Source organism: Cervus canadensis, chromosome 21, assembly GCF_019320065.1.
Source record: "Cervus canadensis isolate Bull #8, Minnesota chromosome 21, ASM1932006v1, whole genome shotgun sequence".
In the NCBI taxonomy this organism is placed as follows: Eukaryota; Metazoa; Chordata; class Mammalia; order Artiodactyla; family Cervidae; genus Cervus; species Cervus canadensis.
The window spans coordinates 24,618,142-24,643,325 of NC_057406.1; the positions used below are offsets into that span (position 1 = coordinate 24,618,142).

At 40.2% G+C, this 25,184-nt stretch overlaps 1 protein-coding gene across 3 annotated transcripts in view; it reads left to right on the plus strand.

Moving 5' to 3' along the window:
* The first annotated feature begins 7,004 nt into the window (after positions 1–7,004).
* PTPRO (protein tyrosine phosphatase receptor type O) overlaps positions 7,005–25,184 on the plus strand; it is a 263,411-nt gene continuing 245,231 nt past the window's right edge. For all 3 annotated transcript variants that reach the window (XM_043440848.1, XM_043440849.1, XM_043440850.1), the window contains exon 1: positions 7,005–7,420. In XM_043440848.1, coding sequence (XP_043296783.1) covers positions 7,349–7,420 — 72 coding nt within the window. In that variant the 5' untranslated portion in view covers positions 7,005–7,348. The remainder of the gene's footprint in view (positions 7,421–25,184) is intronic.

Genomic DNA, 25,184 nt, shown 5'->3' on the forward strand with positions numbered 1-25,184 from the left:
AATGGCCGATGTTTCCTCTGTAAAGTGTTAGTTGCTCACTTGTGACCCCATGGACTATAGCCCACAGGCTCCTCTGTTCATGGAAGTCTCCAGGCAAGAATACTGGAGTGGGTTGCTGTTCCCTTCTTCAGGATATCTTCCCAACCCAGGGATCAAACCCTAGTCTCTTGCATTACAAGCAGATTCTTTACCACCTGAGCTGCCAGGGAAGCCCATTTTCTCTGTAAGGTAAAAGGTAAATCAAAGCACTGAAAAAGTCTGCAGGTCTGAGTGTTGGAGGTTTAAACTGAATAGAAAAGGTTGGAAATGACAGCTGAAATGTGAGACAGTGAATTAACAGAGACTGGCATAGGCTTGACATAAACTGATCCCTTCCTGGATTGCATTCAAATCATCCTCTAACCATATCTTCAATGCTTACCTTTCTAACAGTCTCTGCAGTATTGAATAACCCAACAAATGAGATGAAATCTTTACATTCAACTCTTTCTCCCAGACTGTTCCTTTTACAGATAGTCATACTATGCAGACATATCTAGAAATGCACAGCTTCACAATTATGCCTTTTCTTTATGTCCCTTCATGAGGAAAATGTTATTCCCGTGGGCACTGGAATTTCCCCCAGAACATTTGTGGCTTCCTCAAAATTTTTTCTTCCAGATCCTCCTTCTGAGACACCAATCTATCAGTGGCATTCCCCATTCCTCTTTAGACTATGATCATCTTCACCCCATCTCTCACAGATTTGAGAATATTATTAACTTTGTCATTTTTAGCATAAAAAATTGATTATGGTTTTTCCACTGGTCATGTATGGATGTGAGAGTTGGACTATATAGAAAGCTGAGCACCAAAGAATTGATGCTTTTGAACTGCGGTGTTGGAGAAGACTCTTGAGAGTCCCTTGGTCTGCAAGGAGATCCAACCAGTCCATCTGAAAGGAGATCAGTCCTGGGTGTTCAGTGGAAGGACTGATGTTGAAGTTGAAACTCCAGTACTTTGGCCACCTGATGCGAAGACCTGACTCATTGGAAAAGACCCTGGTACTGGGAAAGATTGAGGGCAGGAGGAGAAGGGGACGACAGAGGAGGAGATGGTTGGATGGTATCACTGCCTCAATAGTCATGGGTTTGGGTGGACTCCGGGAGTTGGTGATGGACAGGGAGGCCTGGTCTGCTGCGGTTCATGGGGTCACAGAGAGTCAGACATGACTGAGCGACTGAACTGAACTGAACTGAATTGGCCTGGAGTAAGAAGTGACTTAGCAGCAGCAGCAGCAGCAGCAGCAGCAAGATTGTCCATGTAATATTATTGTGCCTCTTGGTAAAGTCCTTAGCAGCTAAAACAGTGTGTTATCAAAGTATGTGGTTAATGTTTTCATAGTTTCTATGAAATCACTATGACCAAATTTTCTATAATTATCTATTGGCAACCATTCTTAGTAACACAAATACAGACACTGTGTGTGTCACATAGTAGGCAGTGAACGCTGCATTCCACCTTTAATTTGAAGGGAAGTAAGGGAAGAACTGTGGTGTTGAAACTCTTGAGAGTCCCTTGGACTGCAAGGAGATCCAACCAGTCCATCCTGAAGGAGTTAAGTCCTAGGTGTTCATTGGAAGGACTGATGCTGAAGCTGAGACTCCAATACTTTGGCCACCTCATGAGAAGAGTTGACTCACTGGAAAAGACCCTGAGGCTGGGAGGGATTGGGGGCAGGAGGAGAAGGGGACGACAGAGGATGAGATGGCTGGATGGCATCACTGACTCTATGGGCATGAGTTTGAGTAAACTCTGGGAGTTTGTGATGGACAGGGAGGCCTGGCGTGCTGCGATTCATGGGGTCGCAAAGAGTCGGACACGACTGAGCGACTGAACTGAACTGAACTGAAGGGAAGGGAAGAAGATAAGGAAGGATCTACAGACACCATGTCCACTTTGCAACAGAATATAATAAAATATATTATAAATTGTAAATGTGTCTTTATTTATAAATTATATTCAAGTTTTAGTCATGCGGTTTGCTAAGCTAAAGTGACTCCTCCCATGCAGGTGTTAATGCTTTAAATTATAATTGGTCAAGAAGCCTAGTTAATTTGAAGAAAAATTAGATGGTTAAATGATATCAATGTCTGGGAGCTCAGAAAAAAGCATAATTAAAGTTCATTAGCTAATGCATAGAAACAAAATATAAAATAAAGCTGCATGACTTAAGGCTTTTTAATGTATTCTATTTTTTTAAAATTTTGTTCTATTAAAGAAAATGCTAACAGCACACAGCAATTTTAGAAAATAACTGTAAGAGTGAATAGTATCTTAAAATTACCATCTGCCTTCCTGATTTAGGATCACTCATCTACAGCCTGTAGTTTGTGTCCAGTGCTAAATATCTGCTCATGTTTTCTGTTTTCTTATTCCTCTGAGTGGATAATTTTGTGTCATGAAGCCTTTACCTTGTAGTACAATATTCTTACTTGATTTTTCTTAAAACCATGCTACAGTCTTTTTTTTTTTTTTTAAGATAGATGCCTTAACAGGAATTATTTAGGAAGAAAAAAGAGGTAATGGGAAAACAGACTACATGCAAAAGCAAAAGTGACCTTCTGTAGTGAATTTCACTGTTTTTCAAGTGTGGCAAGAATAATAAGTCTTGGCAGTTGAAACTTGCTGTCCACCTGAGGGCTGCCAATCACTCCCATTTTGAGAGACAGAATTTGTGAATTGTCAACACATCTTTTAGGCGAGAAGCCAGTGTTCATCAAGAGTAAAATGAAAGCAAATGCTCAAATAAATTGAAAATAAAAATGCTGCCTGGTCATCTGACCTTGAGAACATATTACATATAATCTACAGTACCTATGTTATAACAACTATAATATGTGAGATATAGATGACAAAATGCATGGCTCTTAGTGAACTTCTTAGATGGATTATATTCTAGAGATCAGTGACTGGAGTTTTTTTCTGCATTCCTTAAACAGTAAACTATTTCTCATTGAGCAACTCCCATAAATACAATCCTATCACACTGAAACTGCTGACAGCCTGGCAGGAGATTTCAGTGGTGGAAGCCAGGACTAAACACATTGAACTACATTAGAGTTGGTCCCTGGAGGACAGAATTGAACTTCATTGGCAAGGGCACAGTAAGAGTTCCATTTGACTCCTCATTAAATCTCTCATAGGGATTACAGCTCCTTCTCTGTGGCTGCTATTGCTTCTCTTTCTACAGAAGAGATAGATGTGAACACTTAGTCCTGGGCACCTCTTTTTTTTTTTTTTTTTTTACCTATTTAGGAAAAGTTTATTTTTCCTAACCAAAGCAAAGTCTCTTGCAGATTTAAAAAAAAAAAAAAGGTCTTCCAGTTTCTTGCTCATTAACCACCTTCTTATTTCCTAAGAAAGTAGAGAGCTTTATTTCATTTTGTGAGAATTCATTTTTAAATGCCTGTCTTAGGGAATGCAAGAGATTCTGTTTTATCTGCATTTATTATTTCTCCCAGAAATGCAGCATTATGGAGAAAACAGTTGGTGCTAACGATCTCAGCCTTCTTTATCTAGCAGTGTCGTTGTGATCATGTAATCACAACAAACATTTTGAAGCATACATTACTGGAGGCGCCTTATGTTGCCCACGGCCATTCTTGTGGATTTGGAGTCCTGGAAACAGCAAAATAAGATTCACCATCCTTTGGAAGTACTGCATTGAAAAAACCAATCAATAGTTCAAAAAGCACACAGCAGGCTCTATGGATTGAAAACCCCACACAGGTGATGATGCAGCATTTGCCTTCTTCTTGGGTGTCTCTCCCAGAAAGATTCTCAATATATATATTTTTAAGTGCAATAAAAACACATGAAAGTATTTTATCCGGCAATGGCGAAGTGAAATACCTTCTCTGAAGAGAACATTTTCTGGATTATGAAATAATACCCTCAGTCTTCAGGCCACCTAATCACAGTATCAGAATGGAATATTAAAAATGCTAACAACTAATTCTTCACTGGAGAGTGCTTTACTGCCTGCTGTTTACTGTTATCGTTCTCCCAAAGTGATCCACGTGTGCAAGTGTCCAGGGGATAAAGGGCTAAGCGAACTGTGATGTAAATGATAAAAATGGAAAACAACATAGAAAAGATGATTATTGTAAAAATGCCCATTATTGTGAAAGCTCTTTTTGCATTTGCATGATGAATGTATGATTAGTACATTGTATTTCTCACACCCTACACACATCCTTAAGCCTATATCCGTGTAGTATCTACACACCCATGGGTGGGTGCTCAGTCACTCAGTCGTGTCCGACTCTTTGTGACCCCATGGACTGTAGCCCATCAGGCTCCTCTGTCCACGGGATTTTCCAGGCAAAAATACTGAAGTGGGTTGCCATGCCCACCTCCAGGGTTTCTTCCTACCCAGGGACTGAACCTGTGTCTCCTACCGCTCCTGCAGTGCAGGTGGATTCTTTACCACTGAGCCACCGGGGAACCCATCTAAACATGCATACATGAACATATGCACACATACATGTATTTTTATATATATTCATAATTTGCAACATGGGCACCCATACTTTAAAATCTAACTTTATTTAAAATAGAAAAAAAATAGAAATTGTTGGAAACTTATGAGTGTGGTTTTGTCACTGGCCTAAACAACTATTTGGTTCCAGACACTTTTTACTGTCACTTTTGGGAGTGAGTGGGAATAGAATTCTGCTTTTAGGAGCTTCTGAATATAAAGAGAATATACCAAACCAAAACCCTACAAGTCTAGTCCCAAGAATAAAATTTTCAGATAACCCATGACTCTGACTTAAAGGGATGGAGAAACAACTAATATTTTCTCAAGAGAAAGAGAAGGTCCAGGCCAGTCAAGTGTGGACATAAGGGCACTAAATTGAGCATGTGAAGAGAAGAAGGTGAGAAGGAAAGTAGTTTCTAAAGGAAAACACCAAAGGCATAAATTCAGACCATTATTCTATATTTATGCAAATAATAAATCAGTACACATATATATTCATGTAAATATATTCAATCTAAACCTTTCTCAGATACACAAATACATACCAGCCATCTGTGCATACAAATATGGAATCATTATGTTGTACCTCTGAAATTAACACAATGTCAAATGTCAATTATAGCTCAATTAAAAAAAAAAATAGTACAGAAAGGTCCCATATACCTCCACTCAGTTTCCTTCAAGAGTAACATCTTATATAACTATAGTATTTAGGTATTAAAATCAAACAATTGCCAGTTGTAGAATTCACCGACCTTATTCAAATTTCACCAGTTTTACATGCACTCATTTGTGTGTGTTTCTATACAATTTTATCATCTGGGTAGACTTGTGCAACCGCCACCACAGTCAAGATACAGAACTATTTTATCACCACTTTTAACTTACACACCCTCTCTTTCCCCTCCTCCTACTCACACTTTCATAGTGGGAATGTAAAATGACATAATGACTCTGGAAAAGTTCAATAGTTTCTGTAATCAGTAAGCATTTTAAAAAGTATATGAATGTTTATGTGTTTATAAATATGAGTCATATAATGTGAACAAACCTCCTCCTTATATTCCACTCAAGTTTCAAAGGACAGCCCTTAGAGTTTACAAAACTTCTGATTTCAAACAGAAAAAAACAGATATATATGCTAGTTCCTCCTGGGTGAGTGTTGGATAGAGAGAAGGAGAGTGTTTGTTATTTTGTTAATTTTTATTGAAGTACAGTTGCTTTACAATGTGTGAGTTTCTGCTGTACAGAGAAGTGAATCAGCTATATTTGTACATGAGCGCATGCTAAGGAGCTTCAGTCATTTCAGACTCTTTGTGATCCTATGGACAATAGCCTGCTAGACTCCTCTGTCCATGGAATTCTCCAGGCAAGAATACTGGAGTGCGTAGCCATGCCCTCCTCCAGGGAGGAGGAGGAGGGATCCAACCCATCCAATCCATCCATGGGTGCCCATGTTGCGGATTATGAATATATATAAAAATACATGTATGTGTGCGTATGTTCATGTATGCATGCTTAGATAGGCTTCCCCGGTGACTCAGTGATAAAGAAAGTACCCATCCAGGGATCCAACCCACTTCTCTTATGTCTCCTGCATTTGCAGGCAGGTTCTTTACTAAGGCCACCTGGGAAGCCCATACCTGTGTATGTGTATATCTCCTCTTTTTCGGATTTCCTTCCCATTTAGCTCATCACAGAGCAACCGGCGGGGCTCCCAGTACCATACAGTAGGTTGGAGAATGGGAGCATTTAAATGGGAGGAAGCGTGGAAACGGGAAGGATTATCCTCCTCGGTAAGGTTCCCAGGTGGCGCTAGCGGTAAAGAATCCGCTTGCCAATACAGGAGACGCAAGAGCTGAGGGTTCAATCCCTGGGTCCGGATGATACCCTAGAATGAGAAGTGGCAACCCCCTCCAGTATTCTAGCCTGGAAAATTCCATAGTCAGAAGAGCCTGGCGGGCTACAGATCATGGGGTCGCAAAGAGTCAGACACGACCCAGCGCGGACACGCGCGCGCGCGCACCCCTCCCCCCATACTGAGCTCCATCCCTACATTCACAACCGCCACTCCCGCCCACCCCCCCCCCCCGCCCCAAGAAAAGTGAAAGTGAAAGGGCTTCCCTGGTGGCTCAGAGGTTAAAGCGTCTGCCCGCAATGCGGGAGACCTGGGTTCGATCCCTGGGTCGGGAAGATCCCCTGGAGAAAGAAATGGCAACCCACTCCAGTACTCTTGCCTGGAGAATCCCCATGGACGGAGGAGCCTGCAGTTGGTAGCAGAAGTAGGTGGACCTAGAGAGGCCCCGGGTTTCCAGCTCCTGAGTTGCTCCCGAGGAGTCCGGGAAGAACTCTTGCGTCCCAGAGACTGTGGGAAGCTTTGGGGCGGAGCCTGGAGTGAGGGGCCGTCCTGGGCTGCGAGGCGGCGGGCGGACCCTGGTGGGAGGGCCCCGCGGCTGCTGTCTCTTTACGGGTCCGCAGCCCGGAGCGTGAGTATCTCCGCTGCCGGAGGACCGCGGCGGGCGGCGCGCAGGGCCCCCGCCTCCCGCTCCCCACGCGGCCGCCGCGCCAGAGCCTCGCCCACTCCAATCCCCACCCTCACCATCCTTAACTGTTAAAGAGCAGCCGCGCCCGGCGCGTTCCTAGAGGATCCCGGGTGCAGAAGGCGGAAGGGGAGCAGACGCAGGGGGACTGGAAAGGCAGGATGCGCCCTCCCGGAGCAACCTCGGCGCCCAGGGTCTGAGGCTGCAGCCCCAGCTCGCCATTGTGAGCCGCCGGCAGAGCCAGGCGGCGCCACCGTACTCCCGGCTCCCCGTCCACGCCGCGATGGGGCACCTGCCCACGAGGACGCGCGGCGGCCGCCGCCTCCTCCTGCTCTGGCTCTTTGTGCTGTTCAAGGTAGGGGACCCCCTTCCCCCAGCCCCCGCGGTCCTGCCTGCGCCCGCGCTCGGGCGCCCTAGCTCTGCCGCCCGGGAGCCGCGCGCCCCGCGGGCGGGATGGCCCGGCTGCAGGCGCCGGAGCGCACGCTTTGTTGTCCTTGCCTCTGCGTGTTCCCCGCGGGCTTGAGGGATGGGGTGGAAGAACAGGGAAGTTTGCTCCCTCCAGCTTTGACCCTTTGTGCTCTTTGACCGCCTTCGGCATCTCCATCAAAGGTGGCCTCTCCGGTGGTGCTTCCTCAGACAAAATGAGGTCACTTTCCCTTCTGGTCGCTACTGCACCCCAATGCCGCTTCACCTTTCTACCCTCCCCCAACGGGGTTGTGGAGTCTTTGTCTTAATTTACCTTTTGCTGGAATGGTACCCCGGGGGCTGAGCTCCCTGGCTGAAAACGGACTGCCGGGGTGGTTAGTGAGCGTGATTGTCTGACTAAGGAGTGTAAGCTTGAGCTTGGACTCCTCTCCCCACGTTCTCCTCTCCAGCCTTTACAAAGTCTCTAGACTTTTCTTCACTGTATTTACTGAGGATGCTACCTCTAAATTTCAGTGTCAGACATCTGTATAATTAACTTTGTCGTGTCTTCTTTGGAATATCTTCCTCGGGGTTTTACTTTGGGGAATATAAACCAGACAAGGACTGCTTTAAAAGAAATCCTAGTTTGACAACTACACTGTACATAAAATTTTTTAAAGAAATTTAAGTTAGATGTCTTTGGAGAAGTGTTATGAAGTTATAAGGGAGGTGATTGTCTTCTCTTCGTGTCTTCCGGGTGCCTACTTCAGTTCTGTTATTTAGTCCTTTTTTTGGCGAAGCAAACTCAAATGTGTCGACAGGTGACCAGGAGCTATCCTTTCAGCACCACAGCGCTATCTACCTTAGAAATGGATGAAATATTAATGGATGCAAACGTTTTCTTATCAAAGAGTCACTTCTTGCTCATACGCACCATTAATTATGAATGTCTGATAAAGAGATAGTGGAACAGAGCCAATGGATTGAGAACAGCCAGTTTTAAATATTCCATATTTTCATTTACCTTCGTGGAAAAAAGAAAAAATAGTTTTTGGGAGAAACAGCAGTAGAGAGCCTCAACACGATTCCAAATTATACTTAATATGTTTTTACATTTTCTGAAGCTATGAATAATTTTTTAAATCTAATAAATAATAAGCTTGGTCATATATTTTTACTCTAAGAGTTTGCTCTCTAAGTAGACACCATAAATGTGTATGTTCTATGAACATGCACAAACTTTGAAGTTCCTATTAATATTTCTGTTTGTCATATTCTGTCATGTCTATTATGTCTATGCAACACTTGTCATGAATGCAAAGTGAGAAATTGAATAACCACACATTTTACTAAGTAACAGCTAGGACTTGCACATATGACATCTGATCCAAATTGAACCTTTGGCAGTATCTCAGGTTTTTATTTGAATGCTTTATGCTGAGCAAGAATTTCAGAAATGGTCAAATGATGATTTTGGGAGTGGAGGAAGAGTTCCATAAATAAAATGGAAAAATTTGTGGCAGAAATTCTAATCAGAAACTTGATATTTGAATTAGAAATTGTAGTCAGTGATGGAATAGACTGTAACAGATGTTCACCCAGTTCCACATAATAAATGTTTTCCTGCACATTTGTAGTTTAGTGTAACTTATGATGGTAAGTACATTAATAAAGCTTGCCATTTAATAAATACAGTCATGGGACAAATGATCTTGTAAAGAAAATCATTACTTTATATTTCATGTAAATGCAGCATTTTATGTCTCCTGAATATAAAGTATAACAGAGAAAGGATATAGATATATGAAAGTGTTAGTCACTTAGTTGTGTCCAACTCATCGCAACCCCATGGACTGTAGCCTGCCAGGCTCCTCTGTCCCTGGGATTTCCCAGGCAAGAATACTGGAGTGGGTAGCCGTTCCCTTCCCTATATGTCTGTGTATATATACATATGCATATGTTCATATATATATATATATTACTGAATACCCACTATGTACCAGTCAGTCTTCTAGGTATTTTGCATATGCTATTTCATTCACTTATTTTGTTACAATTGACAAGAAAGTGGTTAACCAGGCACTGAAATAATGCATTTACATTTTGGAAATAGTATATTTCACAGTAAATTTGGTTCACAGCATAATCTTTCCACAATTTGGAGATGCTTTTGCATTCAAGCTCCTGAATAAATACCAGTCAAACAGTCCACTGGAAGCTATCACAACATTGTTAATTGGCCATATTCCAACATAAAGTAAAAGTTTAGTAGAAAATAATTTTAAAAATTAAAAAAAGGAAACATAGCTTTCCATTATTAAATACCAAGTTGTTGGTTGAATCTCAGTGATGAAATCTAAAAAGGTTTGTCTGTGTTGAGTCAAAACGAACCCATTTCCCTATATGATTGACTATAACCAATTTCATTGCTGTAGCCTCAAGATGCCTGGCTAAGGAAGCCTTTGTGCATTGTTCTCTGTTCATGGTTTAGTGATGGACACATTTAATCAGACATGTCCAATTGTTTAAATCACCCACTTTATGTTATGAGGTTAATGTCTGCATAATTGATGTTTCCTAAGCACAATGTTGGTTATGAGGCTTTCTACTTTCATATAAATAGTGGCGGTATATATAAAAATAGAAAATAAAAGAACTCTGTTATCAAATATACTGGGAGCCTTTCAAACTCACTTGAGCTTCCCAGGTGGCCCAGTGGTACAGAATGTGCTGCCGATCGATGCAGGAGATGCGGCTTCTATCCCTGGGTCAGGAAGATGCCCTGGAGAAGGAAATGGTAACCCACTCCAGTATTCTTGCCTGGAAAAATTCCACAGAGAGAGGAGCCTGATGGGCTTCCATCTGTGGGGTCACAAAGACTCTGACATGACTGCGCATGCGCATACACACAAGTCTCAGTGTTCTGCCCATGCGGTGCTGTGCTTAGTCGCTCAGTCATGTCCGGCACTTGGTGACCCCATGGACTGTAGCCCGCCAGGCTCCTCAGTCCATGAGATTCTCCAGGCAAGAATATTGGAGTGGGTTGCCATGCCCTCCTCCAGGGGGATCTTCCCAACACCGGGATCAAACCCAGGTCTCCCGCATTGCAGGTGGTTTCTTTACCATCTGAGCCACCAGGAAAGGCCAAGAATACTGCAGTGGGTAGCCTATCCCTTCTCCAGGGATCTTCCCAACCCAATAATTGAACCAGGGTCTCCTGCATTGCAGGGGGATTCTTTACCAGCTGAGCTACCAGAGAAGCCGTTCTACCCATGTGTAAATGTAAATGGAGTAGTGTTAATATTTATCTGGTGATTCCCCCTTTCTGTACATCTTCCCATAATTTCAGGGGAAACAATGTAATTTCTCTCACCTAGCCTATCTTTACTAAACCTCTCCTTGAAAATTACTTCCTATATCATTTCACTCGACATCAGTATTTTCTCAATGAAGATGTAAATTGTGGAATATGACATCATAGGAATTAAAATTCTGCCTTCCCTGAAATGGTTCCCATTAGTGGTCAACTGGAAGGTTTCCCTAAAGTCCTAGGCTTGGCATGAATCCTTCTTTCTCTCTGAACCTCCTCTCTATATTTCCTTCCATCTCTGCCCTTACTTGATATATAATCGAGGAACATTAAATTTGAAAGGGCTTCAATTACATTTTCTGAAAGAGGTTTATGTTTAATTCTATAAAGCATGAGTGTTATCATGCTGACCATAGTATTTATTCAGGAGAAATACCCACTTTCCAAGGTTTATCTGTCTTTCTCCACTTCTTTTCCCCTGCTCCTCTCTTTTGATGTGGATCATTTTAAAAGTCTTTACTGAATTTGTTACAATATTGCTTCTGTTTTATGTTCTGGGTTTTTTTGGCCATGAGGCATGTGAGATCTCAGCCTCCCAACCAGGGATGGAATCCTCACTCCCTCCATTGGAAGACACAGTCTTAACCACTGGACTGGCAGGGAAGTCCCTTATCTTTCTTATTCTCCCTAATTCTCTTCACCACCTCCATTTCTCTCCCTCTTCCCCGGCTCTCCTGCCCACCCCACACACATACAGGCACAGACACACAGAAGAATCTTCACTTTCCTTTTTGAGGCTTTACATTCACATTCTATATCACACAATGTTGGCAGTTGAACGACAATCTTTTCATCTTTCTGAAGCAGCTTATACCATTCTCCTTGCAGTGAAGTTTGCTGCCATTAATTTCTTTGTCAGTTGACTTCCTTGGCAAATGTTGTTGCCAACCTATTAGAGAAACTCTCTTACATGTGACATCCCTAGTAAATTGGAGAAGGTTCACTGGGCTGGACTTCTACAGGGAATTGGGTGATAATCCTTCCCAACGTGAGCATCTGTTTGCTTCTGTTCTTTGCTATGTGAAAGATTGTTGCTCTGTGAAAGTATAAAAAATTCACATTTACCTGTTTCTCATTTTGGCTCATAAGAAAATATGTGTCTGTATGAATAAATAATTTAAAACAAGGGGAGTTTTACTTTATTTTTTAAATGTAGTGCTGTTTCTAGTATTTAAATATCCAACTTACAGGTATTTGAATTTATAAGTACATTGATTCTTTTGTCTTATAAACATAATTTTCACTTGAGTCTTTAGTGTTTCCAAAGGATCTTGGTATTGGATAGAGTTAGTACATCTGAGTAAACCATTGTGATTGGTAGCAGCTTAGCACAGTAGAATGCCTCACAGCTGTGACCACAGATATTTATTTTTCATTTTCTTCCTAATATAATGCCTTCAGTTACACAGTTCCAGTGGTGTTGTATTTTCAGAAGTATAGCATAGTACAGTGATGAGCTTTACTGGAAAAGAAGCAGTATGTTCATTTAGTTACTCCAAATACATTGTAAATGTTTGTGAAATAAAGGCATGTCTATTGTAAATTTCGGGCTTCCCTTGTGGCTCAGCTGGTAAAGAATCCACCTGCAATGTGGGAGGCCTGGGTTTGATTCCTAGGTTGGGAAGATCTCCTGGAGAAGGGAAAGGCTACCCACTCCAGTATTCTTGCCTAGAGGATTCTAGGCAAGAGTTGAATACGACTGAGTGACTTTCACTTCCACTTTCATTGTAAATTTTTGCCTTCTATTGTAACTAGAATGCAGTGTTAGGCATATGATAGAAGTTTAATAAACAGGATTTAAATTTTTGGCATTGTATAAGTAGTTTTTGACAGAGATGTGGTAAGTATCAGTAAATTTGAGTTGTGAATTCATCTTTAAGGAAAACATGAGGAAATTAGCACTGTGGGAATGAAATCATTATAGTTACAATGCAATCATTATACCAAAAATAATAAAATATTACCCATCCCTTATATTAAGAACTTATAAAAGTCTTAAATCAAAATACCCACATGGTCAGTTCAGTTCAGTCACTCAGTCACGTTGGACTCTTTGTGACCCCATGGACTGCAACACACTAGGTTTCCCTGTCCATCCCCAACACCTGGAGCCTACTCAAACTCATGTCCATCGAGTTGCTGATGCCATCCAACCATCTCATTCTCTGTCATTCCCTTCTCCTCCTGCCTTCAGTTTTTCCCAGCATCAGCGTCTTTTCCAATGAGTCAGTTCTTCACATCAGGTGGCCAAAGTATTGGAGTTTCAGCTTCAGCATCAGTCCTTCTAATGAATATTCAAGACTGATTTCCTTTAGGATGGACTGGTTGGATCTCCTTGCAGTCCAAGGGACTCTCAAGAGTCTTCTCTGACACAATTCAAAAGCACCAATTCTTTGGTGCTCAGCTTTCTCTGTGGTCCAACTCTCACATCCATACACGACTACTGGAAAAACCATAACTTTGATTAGACGGACCTTTGTTGGCAAAGGAAATACCCATATGGTATTTCCCTCCAAAATAATACTTTGGATTACTCATTTATTCATCACTGTTACCTCAACTGCTGTTAACTGTCATCAGTTAAAAGTGTGTGTTGAGAACTTCCCTGGTGGCCTGGTGTTTGGGAGTCCACCTGCCAATGCAGGCGATGTGGGTTCAATCCCTGGTCTGGGAGAATTCCACCTGTTGGGAGGCAATTAAGCCCATGTGCCACAACTACTGAAGCCCATGCTCACCGCAACTAGAGAAAGTCTGCATCAGCAACAGAAACCCAATGCAGCCAAAAATAAATAATATGTTTAAAATATAATATAGTTTGTACAAGTTTGAGTTAAAATACTAGGAGGAATAACTTTCCTTACCTTTGTATATGGCCTACAACTTCAGCCAATATGCAAATATACAGGTGGTATTTTTGCTTCCTCTTCCATATCATCCTTCTTCTGTGACCAGTGCCAACTGGAACTGACAAAGATTTCTGCATTCTTCTATTATAAATCCCTCTGGTTTTTTGCCATAACTTTGCTTTTAGGAGACAAGGCCTTTTCTACAGCCTGGTCTTAGTCGTATCTATGGTAATGTTCAATCCAGGGGCATAAACCAATGCAATGCCTTAAAGAACTCTTCTCTGGTGCTCTTAGAGACACATTGGTGTCAGCTCCTTCTTCTTAAATAAATATGTGGGAGACCTCCTTGTGCACTTATGTCATTGACTTGAGGAGCTAAAACAGGTTAACATGGCACCAGTAGAATGAACAGGAGGGTAAATGGGGTAGGACAAAGCTAGAGACAGAACACAAAGTCTCTTGTCCTCTTCTCTTCTGGTGCTGTTGGTTCCAGCAGGTTCCATATTGTTTCTATCAATAATTCAGAAGAGTATCAGAAGAGGTATTCTTGAACACCTCTTATGTAATCTGTCATCACTAATTACTCCTAATTAATGAGCTTGTCCTTTCCTAAGCTTGTTCTTCGTCTCCAGAGTGCTGCTTTCTAGTTTTCATTTTCCTCTGAACATGGTGCCTTCCAATTCATTTCTATAAGTAGAACCGTATCTTATCTCTGTGTCAGAAAATCATCCTCAACTCATTCATTCAGAATCTAATTCTCCAGTAAAATATGTCTCTTTTCCCTAGGCATTCTAATTATCTAAAAGGTCAATTCCTCTTACTTCTAAATATGCTAAAATCACCAAACAAACAAGAGGATGTTTGAAACAAGGTTGTAGAGGTTTCTGGATAGAGCAGTTTTCCCCTCTTTTTTGTCAAGAAATTGAGATGAGAGAGAGAAATGATATATACTTGAAAAAATCTTTCAGAAACAGAGAATCAGAATTGAAACTAGGACTCTTGAGTTCAAGGGCTGTGTTACAAATTATAAGTATGCATGGTAATTTCTGTAAGAAAATGAAGATAGGGAAAATTAGGGAATCAAAAGAAAAAGGTTTGATGAAAACAGTATATTGCCAACCTTCTATCTATATGTAAACGTGTTTCTTCTTGAATACTCTTCATTTGTTTGGTTTCCCACTCTTCCTAAATAGGAATACTGTGCAGTTCATTTTTCTAACAAGACCGTTTCTCTCATAAAGCAAATTAAAACCAGATGAACCTGGTCATTTTGTACCTTTACTAGTAAATAAAATTAATAGGGACGTGATTTATCTACAACGTAGAGGTACAAAATCAGAACTATATTTTGTAACACTAATGTATATGTGATTTAAATTATGAACATTTCTCTTGTTTTGTATCATCTCATTTAACTGTTATTTAGAAAGCTGAGACTTCTGTTGCTGTTTTTCAGACCCACTGTTCTGAAAAGCATGGTAGCATTTAGGAAAATACAAATTTATATGCACAGAAATCAAGGGATGGAAGTCAGTTTAAGGAGATTCCTATATGCTGTGCCAGAATGTAGAGTCTTTATTGTCTAGGTGAAGAAGACTATTGAAGGGTTTAATCAAAACTGAATGGAATAAGATTTGCATTTTTGATAGAGCCTTTGGCTGTAGGAAAGGCTTTCTCAAAGGTATACCAAATCTGGAAGCAGTTAAACTGCTAGGAGGTTATTGTAATGATCCAATTAAGAGATATAATACAAATCTTGACACCAGGGTGATGGGAAAAGGGACCAAAGGAAGAGGGGTGGTGTTCAAAATAACTAAATTGACAAGGCTAGTTACATGTGGGAAATTAGAGAAAGAGGAGTCCAAGCTCTTTTCCAAGTAACTGATACCTTTGCCTGAAATGTTGCTACTATTATGATACCATGTGGGCTGGTGGTGTCCATTCTCCTCCAGATCAGCATACCCCTTTCTCCACCCACAGTGCCAGGGAGCTCCCCTATAAAGGCTGCTTCTTCAGGTCCCCTTGCCCTTTGGCCTATAGTGAGTTTGACTAATAGGAAGTATCAGAGTCCTTATTCCCCCAGCATCCACCTTGGCTGGACCCTGATAAGCAGTAGATTCAGTCTCTCTTCCAATCTTGTAGTCAGCCTCTCTATTAAGGCCACGTTCTGGCCAAGTTCCAGAAACAGCTTCTTGGTCCCTGTAGGATAATAGCTTCTCACTGCTACTTCTCCCTGGATACTTTAACATCCCTACTTAGTATCATTATTTCTGCTCCACACTTTAATTAACAGTCTCTTGATTAAACTCTCTGAAGTTTCTCCTGCCTGCACTGCTGGGACCTCTATTACTATAGTGCATGATGAGGTTAGTAGAGGGCCTCTTGAGTTTGACATGCCTAAAAAAGCAGATACTTAGATACGAGTCTGGTCTAGGGGAAAGGGCAGACCTGAAGTTGTGAAAGGGGATGTTTCAGCAGGGGGCAAAGGAGAGAAGGACAATGAGCCAGGGTGAGACCTTGAGGAGCACTAACATTTAATAAGGAACCTTGGAAGGTGAAGAAGGAATAGCCAGAGAGGTATAAGAATCAAGGAACCCAAGGTCTGGTTTCGAGTGGGAATGATGGGCCAACAGCATCAAAGACAACAGAATGGTCCTGTAAACTAAGATCTGGAAAATCTTTGGATTGGGAAATAGTCTGTTGGTTTCTTAGAGCTTGGGAAAGGTGGCATGCTTCTGGGAGTTGCAGAGTTAAGAACTGGCCTCTTGTTTGTTAGGATAGGCATCTATGTCCCTGTCTGTATTTATACTTTGCAAATAAGATGTGGAGAAAAAATGTATGGACACCAAAGGGGAAAGGAGGGAGTGGTAGGATTGATTGGGAGACTGGGATTGACATATATACACAGTTGATACTATGTGTAAAATATATAACTAGTGAGATCCTACTGTAGAGCATGGGGAACTCTCCTCTGTGCTCCATGTGACCTAAATGGGAAGGAAACTGACAAGAGGGGATATATGTAAACACAGAGCTGATTTGTATTGCAGGAGAAACCAATGCACTCCGATAAAAATTAGTAAAAAATAAATAAATTACCACTTTAACAAGAAAAAAAAAGATAGATATTGTTGGACCAGAGAGACCTGATTTCAATTTCAACTCTCTAGGTTGTTCCTCTTACCAGCAGCAGGATGTAGGGGGAATGATTTCTCTTCTCTGGGGTTCCTATGGTGATTGGCTATATTTATCTCAGAGGATTACTGTCAGGAATAATTGGGATAATGACCATAAAATATCTTAAACAGTGCCTAGAATACAGAAAGCACTTAATAAATGTTGTATCTAAAAACAAAAATAGAAAGAAACAGGATAATAAAAATAACCAAAGGAAAATCAAAGAAGACGAACAGTTAAAAGTGCATCTAAAGCAGCATCTTCCCAAATGTACCCCATGGAATATTAGAAACTTGAAATATTAACAAGTGTTGTTAAAAATAAACCCTTCTGTGCAGACTTGAATTTGGGAAGTAAGCTATTTATTAATAACTTTGTTTTAAACTAGTATAAATTAATTTATTATTTTTTGTACCAAGATTTCTTGGAAAGTTTACTATGTTAATATTCGTTGTGTTTCTAGAAGGAAGACATAGTGTGTAACATTTTCCAACTTTGACTGCAGAATTCTGTTTTTAAAAATGATTCATGTGTATGTATGTTAGTTGCTCAGTTATGTTCAACTTTGTGACCCCATTGATTGTAGCCCGCAAGGCTTCTCTGTCCATGGGGATTCTCCAGGCAAGAATACTGGAGCGGGTATCCATTCCCTTCTCTAGGGGATCTTCCCAACCCAGGGATTGAAGCTGGGTCTCCTGCATTACAGGTGGATTCTTTACCATCTGAGCCACCAGGGAAGCCACAAAATGATTCACTGGAATAGTGAATACACCATAAAATATGGAAAACGTGTGCATTTTTTCCTTCAAGAGAGCTGAACATTAGTCCTTGGAAAGAAAGCAGGGAATAGTTGCTCTCCTTCATGCAAATTCTTCAGATTCTGAAATTTAGACTATGATAAATCTTACCTCTATGTTTTCCCTATCATTAGGATTATTTTCCTTTTTAATAAAGAAATATATAAGGAAAAAAAAGTGTATAAACATATTATTACTTAAGGTGTTCAGTTCAGTTCAGTTGCTCAGTCGTGTCCGACTCTTTGAGACCCCATGAATCGCAGCACGCCAGGCCTCCCTGTCCATCACCAACTCCCGGAGTTTACTGAAACTCATGTCCATCATGGAAATAGTGACTACACCTTAAGAAACAATATGCTTGTACACTAAGACACTTTTTTCTTTGTCTCTCTTTTTTATGAGGAAAGTAACCCTAATGATAGGGAAAACATAACAGTAAGATCAATCATAATCTAAATCTCAGACTGAAGAATTTGCATGAAGGAGAGCAACTATTCCCTGCTTTCTTTCCAAAGAACTGTTATTCAGCTCTCTTGGAAGAAAAAAAGTGCATGTTTTCCTTATTTTATGGGTTATGCTAACCCTGGGTTTGGTAACTGTACATACAAACATTTCTTTGGTCTTTGTTAAAAGGATGGAAAATTAATTTTAACATTATTTTTCAAATATCATTGTCTTAATATATGACTTGACTTAGAACAATGCATTTTGTTCAGTATATTTCATTGAATCTAAAACTCTACTTTTCAAAGTTCATGTAACTCGGTGCTTAAGCCACTACTCACATATGACTGCCAGTTGGTCATCAATGGAAGAATTGCCGTCAGCTGAGAGGTAACCGTTCCACCTTGGGGCAGTCATTTCGTTGTTTGGTTTGGTGTTGAGGTAAGCTGGCTCTGGCTGTGTCTTTCACATTATTATTCCTATCCCTATCTTATTTTAGTATGGCACTATGTTGTGACTCTTCCTGCTTTCTTGAATGTTAGGAACAATTGCTTGCCAACAGACTTGTCAGGCTATAAAGATAATATGTGAGAAGCTTGTCATCGCTCTGTCCTGTCTTCAGCCCTCCATCATACCACTTTAAGCTGTTTACAGCAGCCCAGAATTTCTGCCTATTGCCATTCTTCTCTTTCATGGCCATAATAGCCATTCGGGCAAAAGACAATTCTCTTTCTTCTCAAGTTCCATGATGAACCATCAAGAGCACCCATCTCTGCTCAGAGAAAATTCCTCAACATGTTTTTCCCAAGCAGCCAATCTAAAATCACCCCATCACTCCAAAATATTACCACTTTTATGGAGGTTTACTTTCTTAAGAGAAGGTATTACTCACTCCATGACATTATACCAGCTCTTTATTACGACTTAATTCCTCTACTGGAATGCTTGTAGGTTCCACGAAGGCAACATCTTTATTTTTTTTTTTCTCACTGTTGTATCTCCAGCTGTTGGAAGGGTACCTAGTCCAGGGTAGACGCTCAGTAAAATATTTGTTGAATATATGAATGAACATTGGATGAATACATGGAGTCAGAAAGGTCAAACAGGAGTTAAGGGACAGGCTTGAGACAGGGGAAGAGCAGGTTGTAAGCAGGTGCAAGTTCAGGGAACCGAGCCAATGCACAGTGAGATGAACCAGGAGGAAGAGTCCATCAGGCAGGCAATGCTGAGCAAGGCTCCAGGAGAGAGTGGAGTCAGAACAGGGAGATAATCTTGAAATACTATTTTATCAGTCTTGTGGAAGAAGCAGAGGTTTTATTAACACAGTGAAAATGAAGTCTTTTGGACATCAAGATAAGCTTCTTCATACATTTCCCCCCCTTGCTATTGTATTGTCAGAATAAAGTACTGACAAATGATGTATGTTCAAGCAATGGATGCGTTCCCCTCTGTGGCAAATTCTCATCTGTAGTGAAGTAAAATCTCAGCCTTTCTGATCACTTATTCTCTATTTTATTCACTGACTGCATACAATTTACTTTAATTTCTAAGCAAAGTGGTTTTGGTGTTTTTCAAATACAAAAATGTGTTCTCTGTTCTACAATTTGAAAATATCAAAAATAAAAATAATTTTTAAAATAAAACTTTTTCTTTATTTTTCTCTCACCATGCATATTAATGTGCTCAGAATGACTGTAGACCACTAAAGACATTTTCAAAAACTCACATGACTGATTGAAACTCAGATGATTATTATTTTCTGTCAATAATTGAAAGCTATGATTCCCTTTATTCCTTAAAATAATATATATATATTTTATTTTTAAATGTATATGAGTAACTCCTAGAAATTTTTTAATGGATTTTAGATAATGAATATCTTCTCTTGTATAAGATTCCAATAGGTCATTTTATATAGAAACAAATGGTAATTTTCATATTCAATTGAATACTAGATAATAAATATTTTATTGTCCAAACATGGACAGTGCATTAAATAGTCTGATTGAATTAGTGTTGTAGTCATTAAAATGTTAGTACATATACACCAATCTTGACAATCTGGATGGTCAAGATTTTCAAATGACTAAAGGAGATCAGTCCTGGGTGTTCATTGGAAGGACTGATGCTGAAGCTGAAACTCCAGTACTTTGGCCACCTCACGCGAAGAGTTGATTCATTGGAAAAGACCCTGATGCTGGAGGGATTGGGGGCAGGAGGAGAAGGGGACGACAGAGGATGAGATGGCTGGATGGCATCACCGACTCGCTGGACATGAGTTTGAGTAAACTCCGGGAGTTGGTGATGGACAGGGAGGCCTGGCGTGCTGCGATTCATGGGGTCGCAAAGAGTCGGACACGACTGAGCGACTGAACTGAACTGAAAATATAAAACTGTATGCATAAAGCAAATGCTATTTTTACTTATGCTATTTTGCTAGAGAATTGAAAGGTATTACATTGTCTTGTAATATACTACATTTTATCCACAGTCTACTCCTATATTGGTAAAGAGTGGAATTTTGAGTTACTTGCAATTACTTTTCTCTATGACTTTAATTTTCTTTTTGTTTGTTGATAATTCAATATCTTCTCAAGAGTTGAAAACAGAGGAAAATTGTGATCAGATAACTTGTACACTCATATAAACGGCTTAAAAAGGATTTTCCCCATCCATGGATTTATGATAAGGAGAAATGCATATAGAGAGTATGAAAATAATATTAATAATTCTATGATTAATAGATTTTTTTTAAGATTTGTGCTTTATTTTTTTTAACTGAAATCTACAGTTATTTATTTACTTGTTTATTTGTTTTGGCTACCCCTGGTGGCATGGGGAATCTTAGTTCCCTGACTAGGGATAGAACCTGTGCCCCCCTGCAATGGAAGACTGGAATCTTAACCACTGGACCTCCAGAGAAGTCCAGATAAATTATTATTTTTTAAAGTTTAACGGTTTTCTTTCTTTCTTTCTTTTTTTTTTAGTATCAAAGAAAAATTTCTAGAAATCTCTAAGAACACAATTATATGAGTCTCTTTCTGTCTCTGTGTGGTGCCTCAGAATTTAGCTAATTGTCATACGTCATGCTTTCCTATTGAAGTCAACTTGGTGGTCGAGAAAATAGATATTCTAGTAATATTGCTTTGGGATGTCTGTTTACTTTGATGTTGTGCTGAAGACTAAAGTGTAATCCTAAACATGGAGTGTTCTTGACAAACACCACAAAGTAGTAAGCATCATTTTTACAATAAGGGTTGACAGCATTACCATAAGAAATCCTTTATTACTTGGATGTACTAAAAACCCCTAGATTTTATCTAGGGAGAAAAATTGACTTCTAAATTTTCTGAATGTTAAGTAGATTAATAAGGTGAATAATAAAAAGCCAAGGGAATTGTATAATGTCTGTAATGTATTATTAAACAGTGAGTCATGTGGTTCTCCCTTAAAGGATTTTAGAAAAAGCTGGCTTATTATAGAGTTATTTACATATAAATATAGAGATATTAGATGTGGCCAAGTTAATTTTGCATCATCATGGGGACTTTCTTCCACAGTTTCCCCTAACTAAATTATACTTTTTAATTAGTCCTTCAGAAATAACTATAGGCCTCACTCAAAATGGATAGGTACTTGGGATTTATGATATGAAGATTCTGGTATTATCAAAACTGTGCAAAAATGATTGCAAGAACTTACATTTAAGTACTATGGACTTAATCCTGAAAATTTAGCTTATCAGTTCTTGTTCTTGTTCAGTTGCTAGGTCGTGTATGACTCTTTGTGACCCCATGGACTACAGCACGCCAGGCTTCCCTGTCCTTCACTATCTCCTGGAGCTTGCTCAAACTCATGTGCATTGAATTGGTGATGCCATCCAACCATCTCATCCTCTGTCACCTCTTTCTCCTCCTGCCCTCAGTCTTTCCTAGCATAGAAGTCTTTTCCAATAAGTTGGCTCTTATCGAGTGGCCAAAGTATCGGAGGTTCAGCTTCAGTATCAGTCTTTCCAATGACAGTTTTACCTAATTAAAAAGAAGTCCCTTATCAACTGCTTCTTTTTAATGAGGTAAAACTTAAATCTGCAAAAATAAGCCCCCTGCCTTTAGACGTGTTCCAGCTTCCTTCCTTGAATTTATTTTTTTTGTCTATGTGCACCTGACAAAAGACAACTGTATTTTTAATTCTTTTCTGCATCTGATTGTTGCCACATCTTTTTGTTTCTTTTTTGAAGGCTAGTTGGAAATCTAATGAGACTCTTTCATTGAAATTCTTGTTGCTGTGTTGAGGGCTTCAATTAGCCTTTTTTTTTTTTAACCATGTGATTTCTTGTGGTTCTGAAGTAGGGAGTTCTTAATTTGAAGTAAGTCTGAATCAGGCATGCATCACCAAACACAAGAATTTTCTAAAATGGATTAAACATTTGAGAACTAATACATGTTCACTGTGGAAAGTATATAAAATACAAGCAGCAGAAAGGGAAGAAAGTTGTCATTCCTACACATTCAATTCTAAAATAACTACCATCTGGGGATATATCATTCCAATTTTTTTTCCCATGTCTGTGTAGCTGAGTGGGTAACTAAAAAAAAAAAAAGCATCAAATTGTCCTACTATTTTAGCATGCTCTTTTCGCTTGAATGTATTATGATAATTTTTTCAAGACCTGAGTGTTTTCAGTTCTCTTCAATTTATGAATTAAGCCACGGGTCTGAGGGTCAATTATATTCAAGTCCCTGTTGTGTTTGCACCAGTGAAGGACATGGATGATCATACATATTGATTATGACCATGAACTGCTGGGATCATCACCTATATGTGTGCCTTCCATTAGCATGATTAGCTCAGAATTAGACACAGAAAAACTCCAGAGGCTATGTTGACAGGCATTTATTTTCTATTTCTCCATAGATAAATATCATGCATAAAAAAACTTAAGAATAGGGACTTCCCTGGCAGTCTATTGAAGACATCACCTTCCAATGCAGGGGGTGTGGGTTTGATCTCGAGTTGAGGAGTTAAGATCCCAAATGCCTCAGGGGCCAAAAAAGATAAACCATGAAACAGAAACAACATTGCAACAAGTTCAATAAAGACTTTTTTAAAAAAATTAAGAGTATAGGCTCAGTCCTAAAGAAAATCATCCCTGAATGCTCATTGGAATGACTCTTGCTGAAGCTCCAATACTTCGGCCACCTGTTGGGAGGAGCGGACTCATTGGAAAAGACCCTGATGCTGGGAGAGATTGAGGGCAGGAGGAGAAGTGGGTGACAGAGGTTGGATGGCGTCATCGGCTCAGTGGACATGAGTTTGAGCAAACTCTGGGAAATAGTGAAGGATAGGGACGCCTGGCATGCTTTAGTTCATGGGGTTGCAGAGTTGGACATGGCTTACTGACTGGTCAATAACAACAATACAACAATAAGCTCTGTAGTCAAAAAGATACAGGGTTGAATTTTGGCTCTGCTCTTCTAGCTGTGTGTCATCTGATGGTGTACTGACTTTGTACTGACTTCTTCATTGAAGACGCAGATTACAGTGACTGCCCAAATCATTATTTTTTCCAGTGTATTGAATGTGCATTGAATTGCACATTCTGCCAGTCTGCCGTCTTCTCCACCACCTGCCATCTTTTGAGGAAAACGCCTTTTTGATTTGATTTTTATGGTTGGAAATGGTCCTCCTTGACCTTAATGTCCTGGACAGAGTGATCAGTCGAGGGGTGAATCCTGACCTGAGCTAAACCCAATGAGAACTACACCCCACCACTGTCTTTGAGATTGGCATGAGATCTAAGCCAAATCTATCAGAATCTATCCCTGTAATTACTTCCAAGCTGGCAATGGTTGGAAAGAATATGCTTCAGCTGTGACATGAGCTAAGACACAGGAGCTAAAACAAGAGCCTGAAAGCTATCCCCAGTAAAGCTGATTCATAAGAAGAAACATTTTCTAGCAGAGAAGGAGGAGGTAGAAGCAATGGAGGGGCTTCCCTGGTGGCTCAGTTGTAAAGAACCCACCTGCAAACACAGGAGCCATGGGTTCGATCCCTGGGTCCGGAAGATCCCCTGGAGAAGGAAATGACAATCCACTCCAGTATTCTTGCCTGGGAAATCCCATGGACAGAGGAGCCTTCCATGGGGTTGCAAACTGTTGGACACAACTTAGCAACTAAAAACAACAGCAGAAACAGTAGAGGCTTCAGCAAGACTATCTTTCATTGCACAAAGACTATCTCACTTCTCAGACTCTAGCATCACTCCACAGCAGTCTACAAAAATGCAGTTCTATCTCAGTCAAGCAGGCATAGCAATGCTTGGAATCTTTAAGAAATCTGAATCTTGTATACGTAAAGCTAAGACAACATTATAAATCAACTATACCTCCATTTAAAAAAAAGAACTGTGAATCAGAGTTGGTATGATACAATTTATCATACCAACTGGGGCCCTTCCAAGACTGAAAGGGATCATTATGCCAGGACAGCAGACATAAATCGGCCTGTTCTGTCCTGGAAAAGCAGGACAGATGGTTACTCCTTCCTGAATGTACTAACAGACATGTTTGATGCAGTATGGAGTCACTAGCTCCTCGCCCATGTCATCCATCTCTGAAAACTTCTGTTCTAAACAAGACAAGTTGGCCATGTAAGCGGAATTGTAATTATCTTTGTCAAAAAACTAAAGCTGGTATAGGAATGTTTATACTAGCTTAGTTTGTACTAGCCAAACACTGCAGATAACCAAAATGACCTTCAATAAGTGAATGGTTAAACAAACGGTGGTGTTTCTGGTATCATGTGATATTATTGCTCAGCAACAAAAAAGAATAAATTATTGAAACCCACAGGAACTTGAATGAACCACAAGGAAATTATGCTGACTGAAAAAAGCCATTCTCAAAATGTTGCAAAATGTATAATTTCATTTATGTGAAAGTGTTAGTCACTCAGTCGTGTCCAACTCTGGGACCACATGGACTGTAGCCCACCAGGCTCCTCTGTCCATGGGATTCTCCAGGCAAGAATACTGGAGTGGGTTGCCATTCCCTTCTCTAGGGTATCTTCTCAACCTAGGGA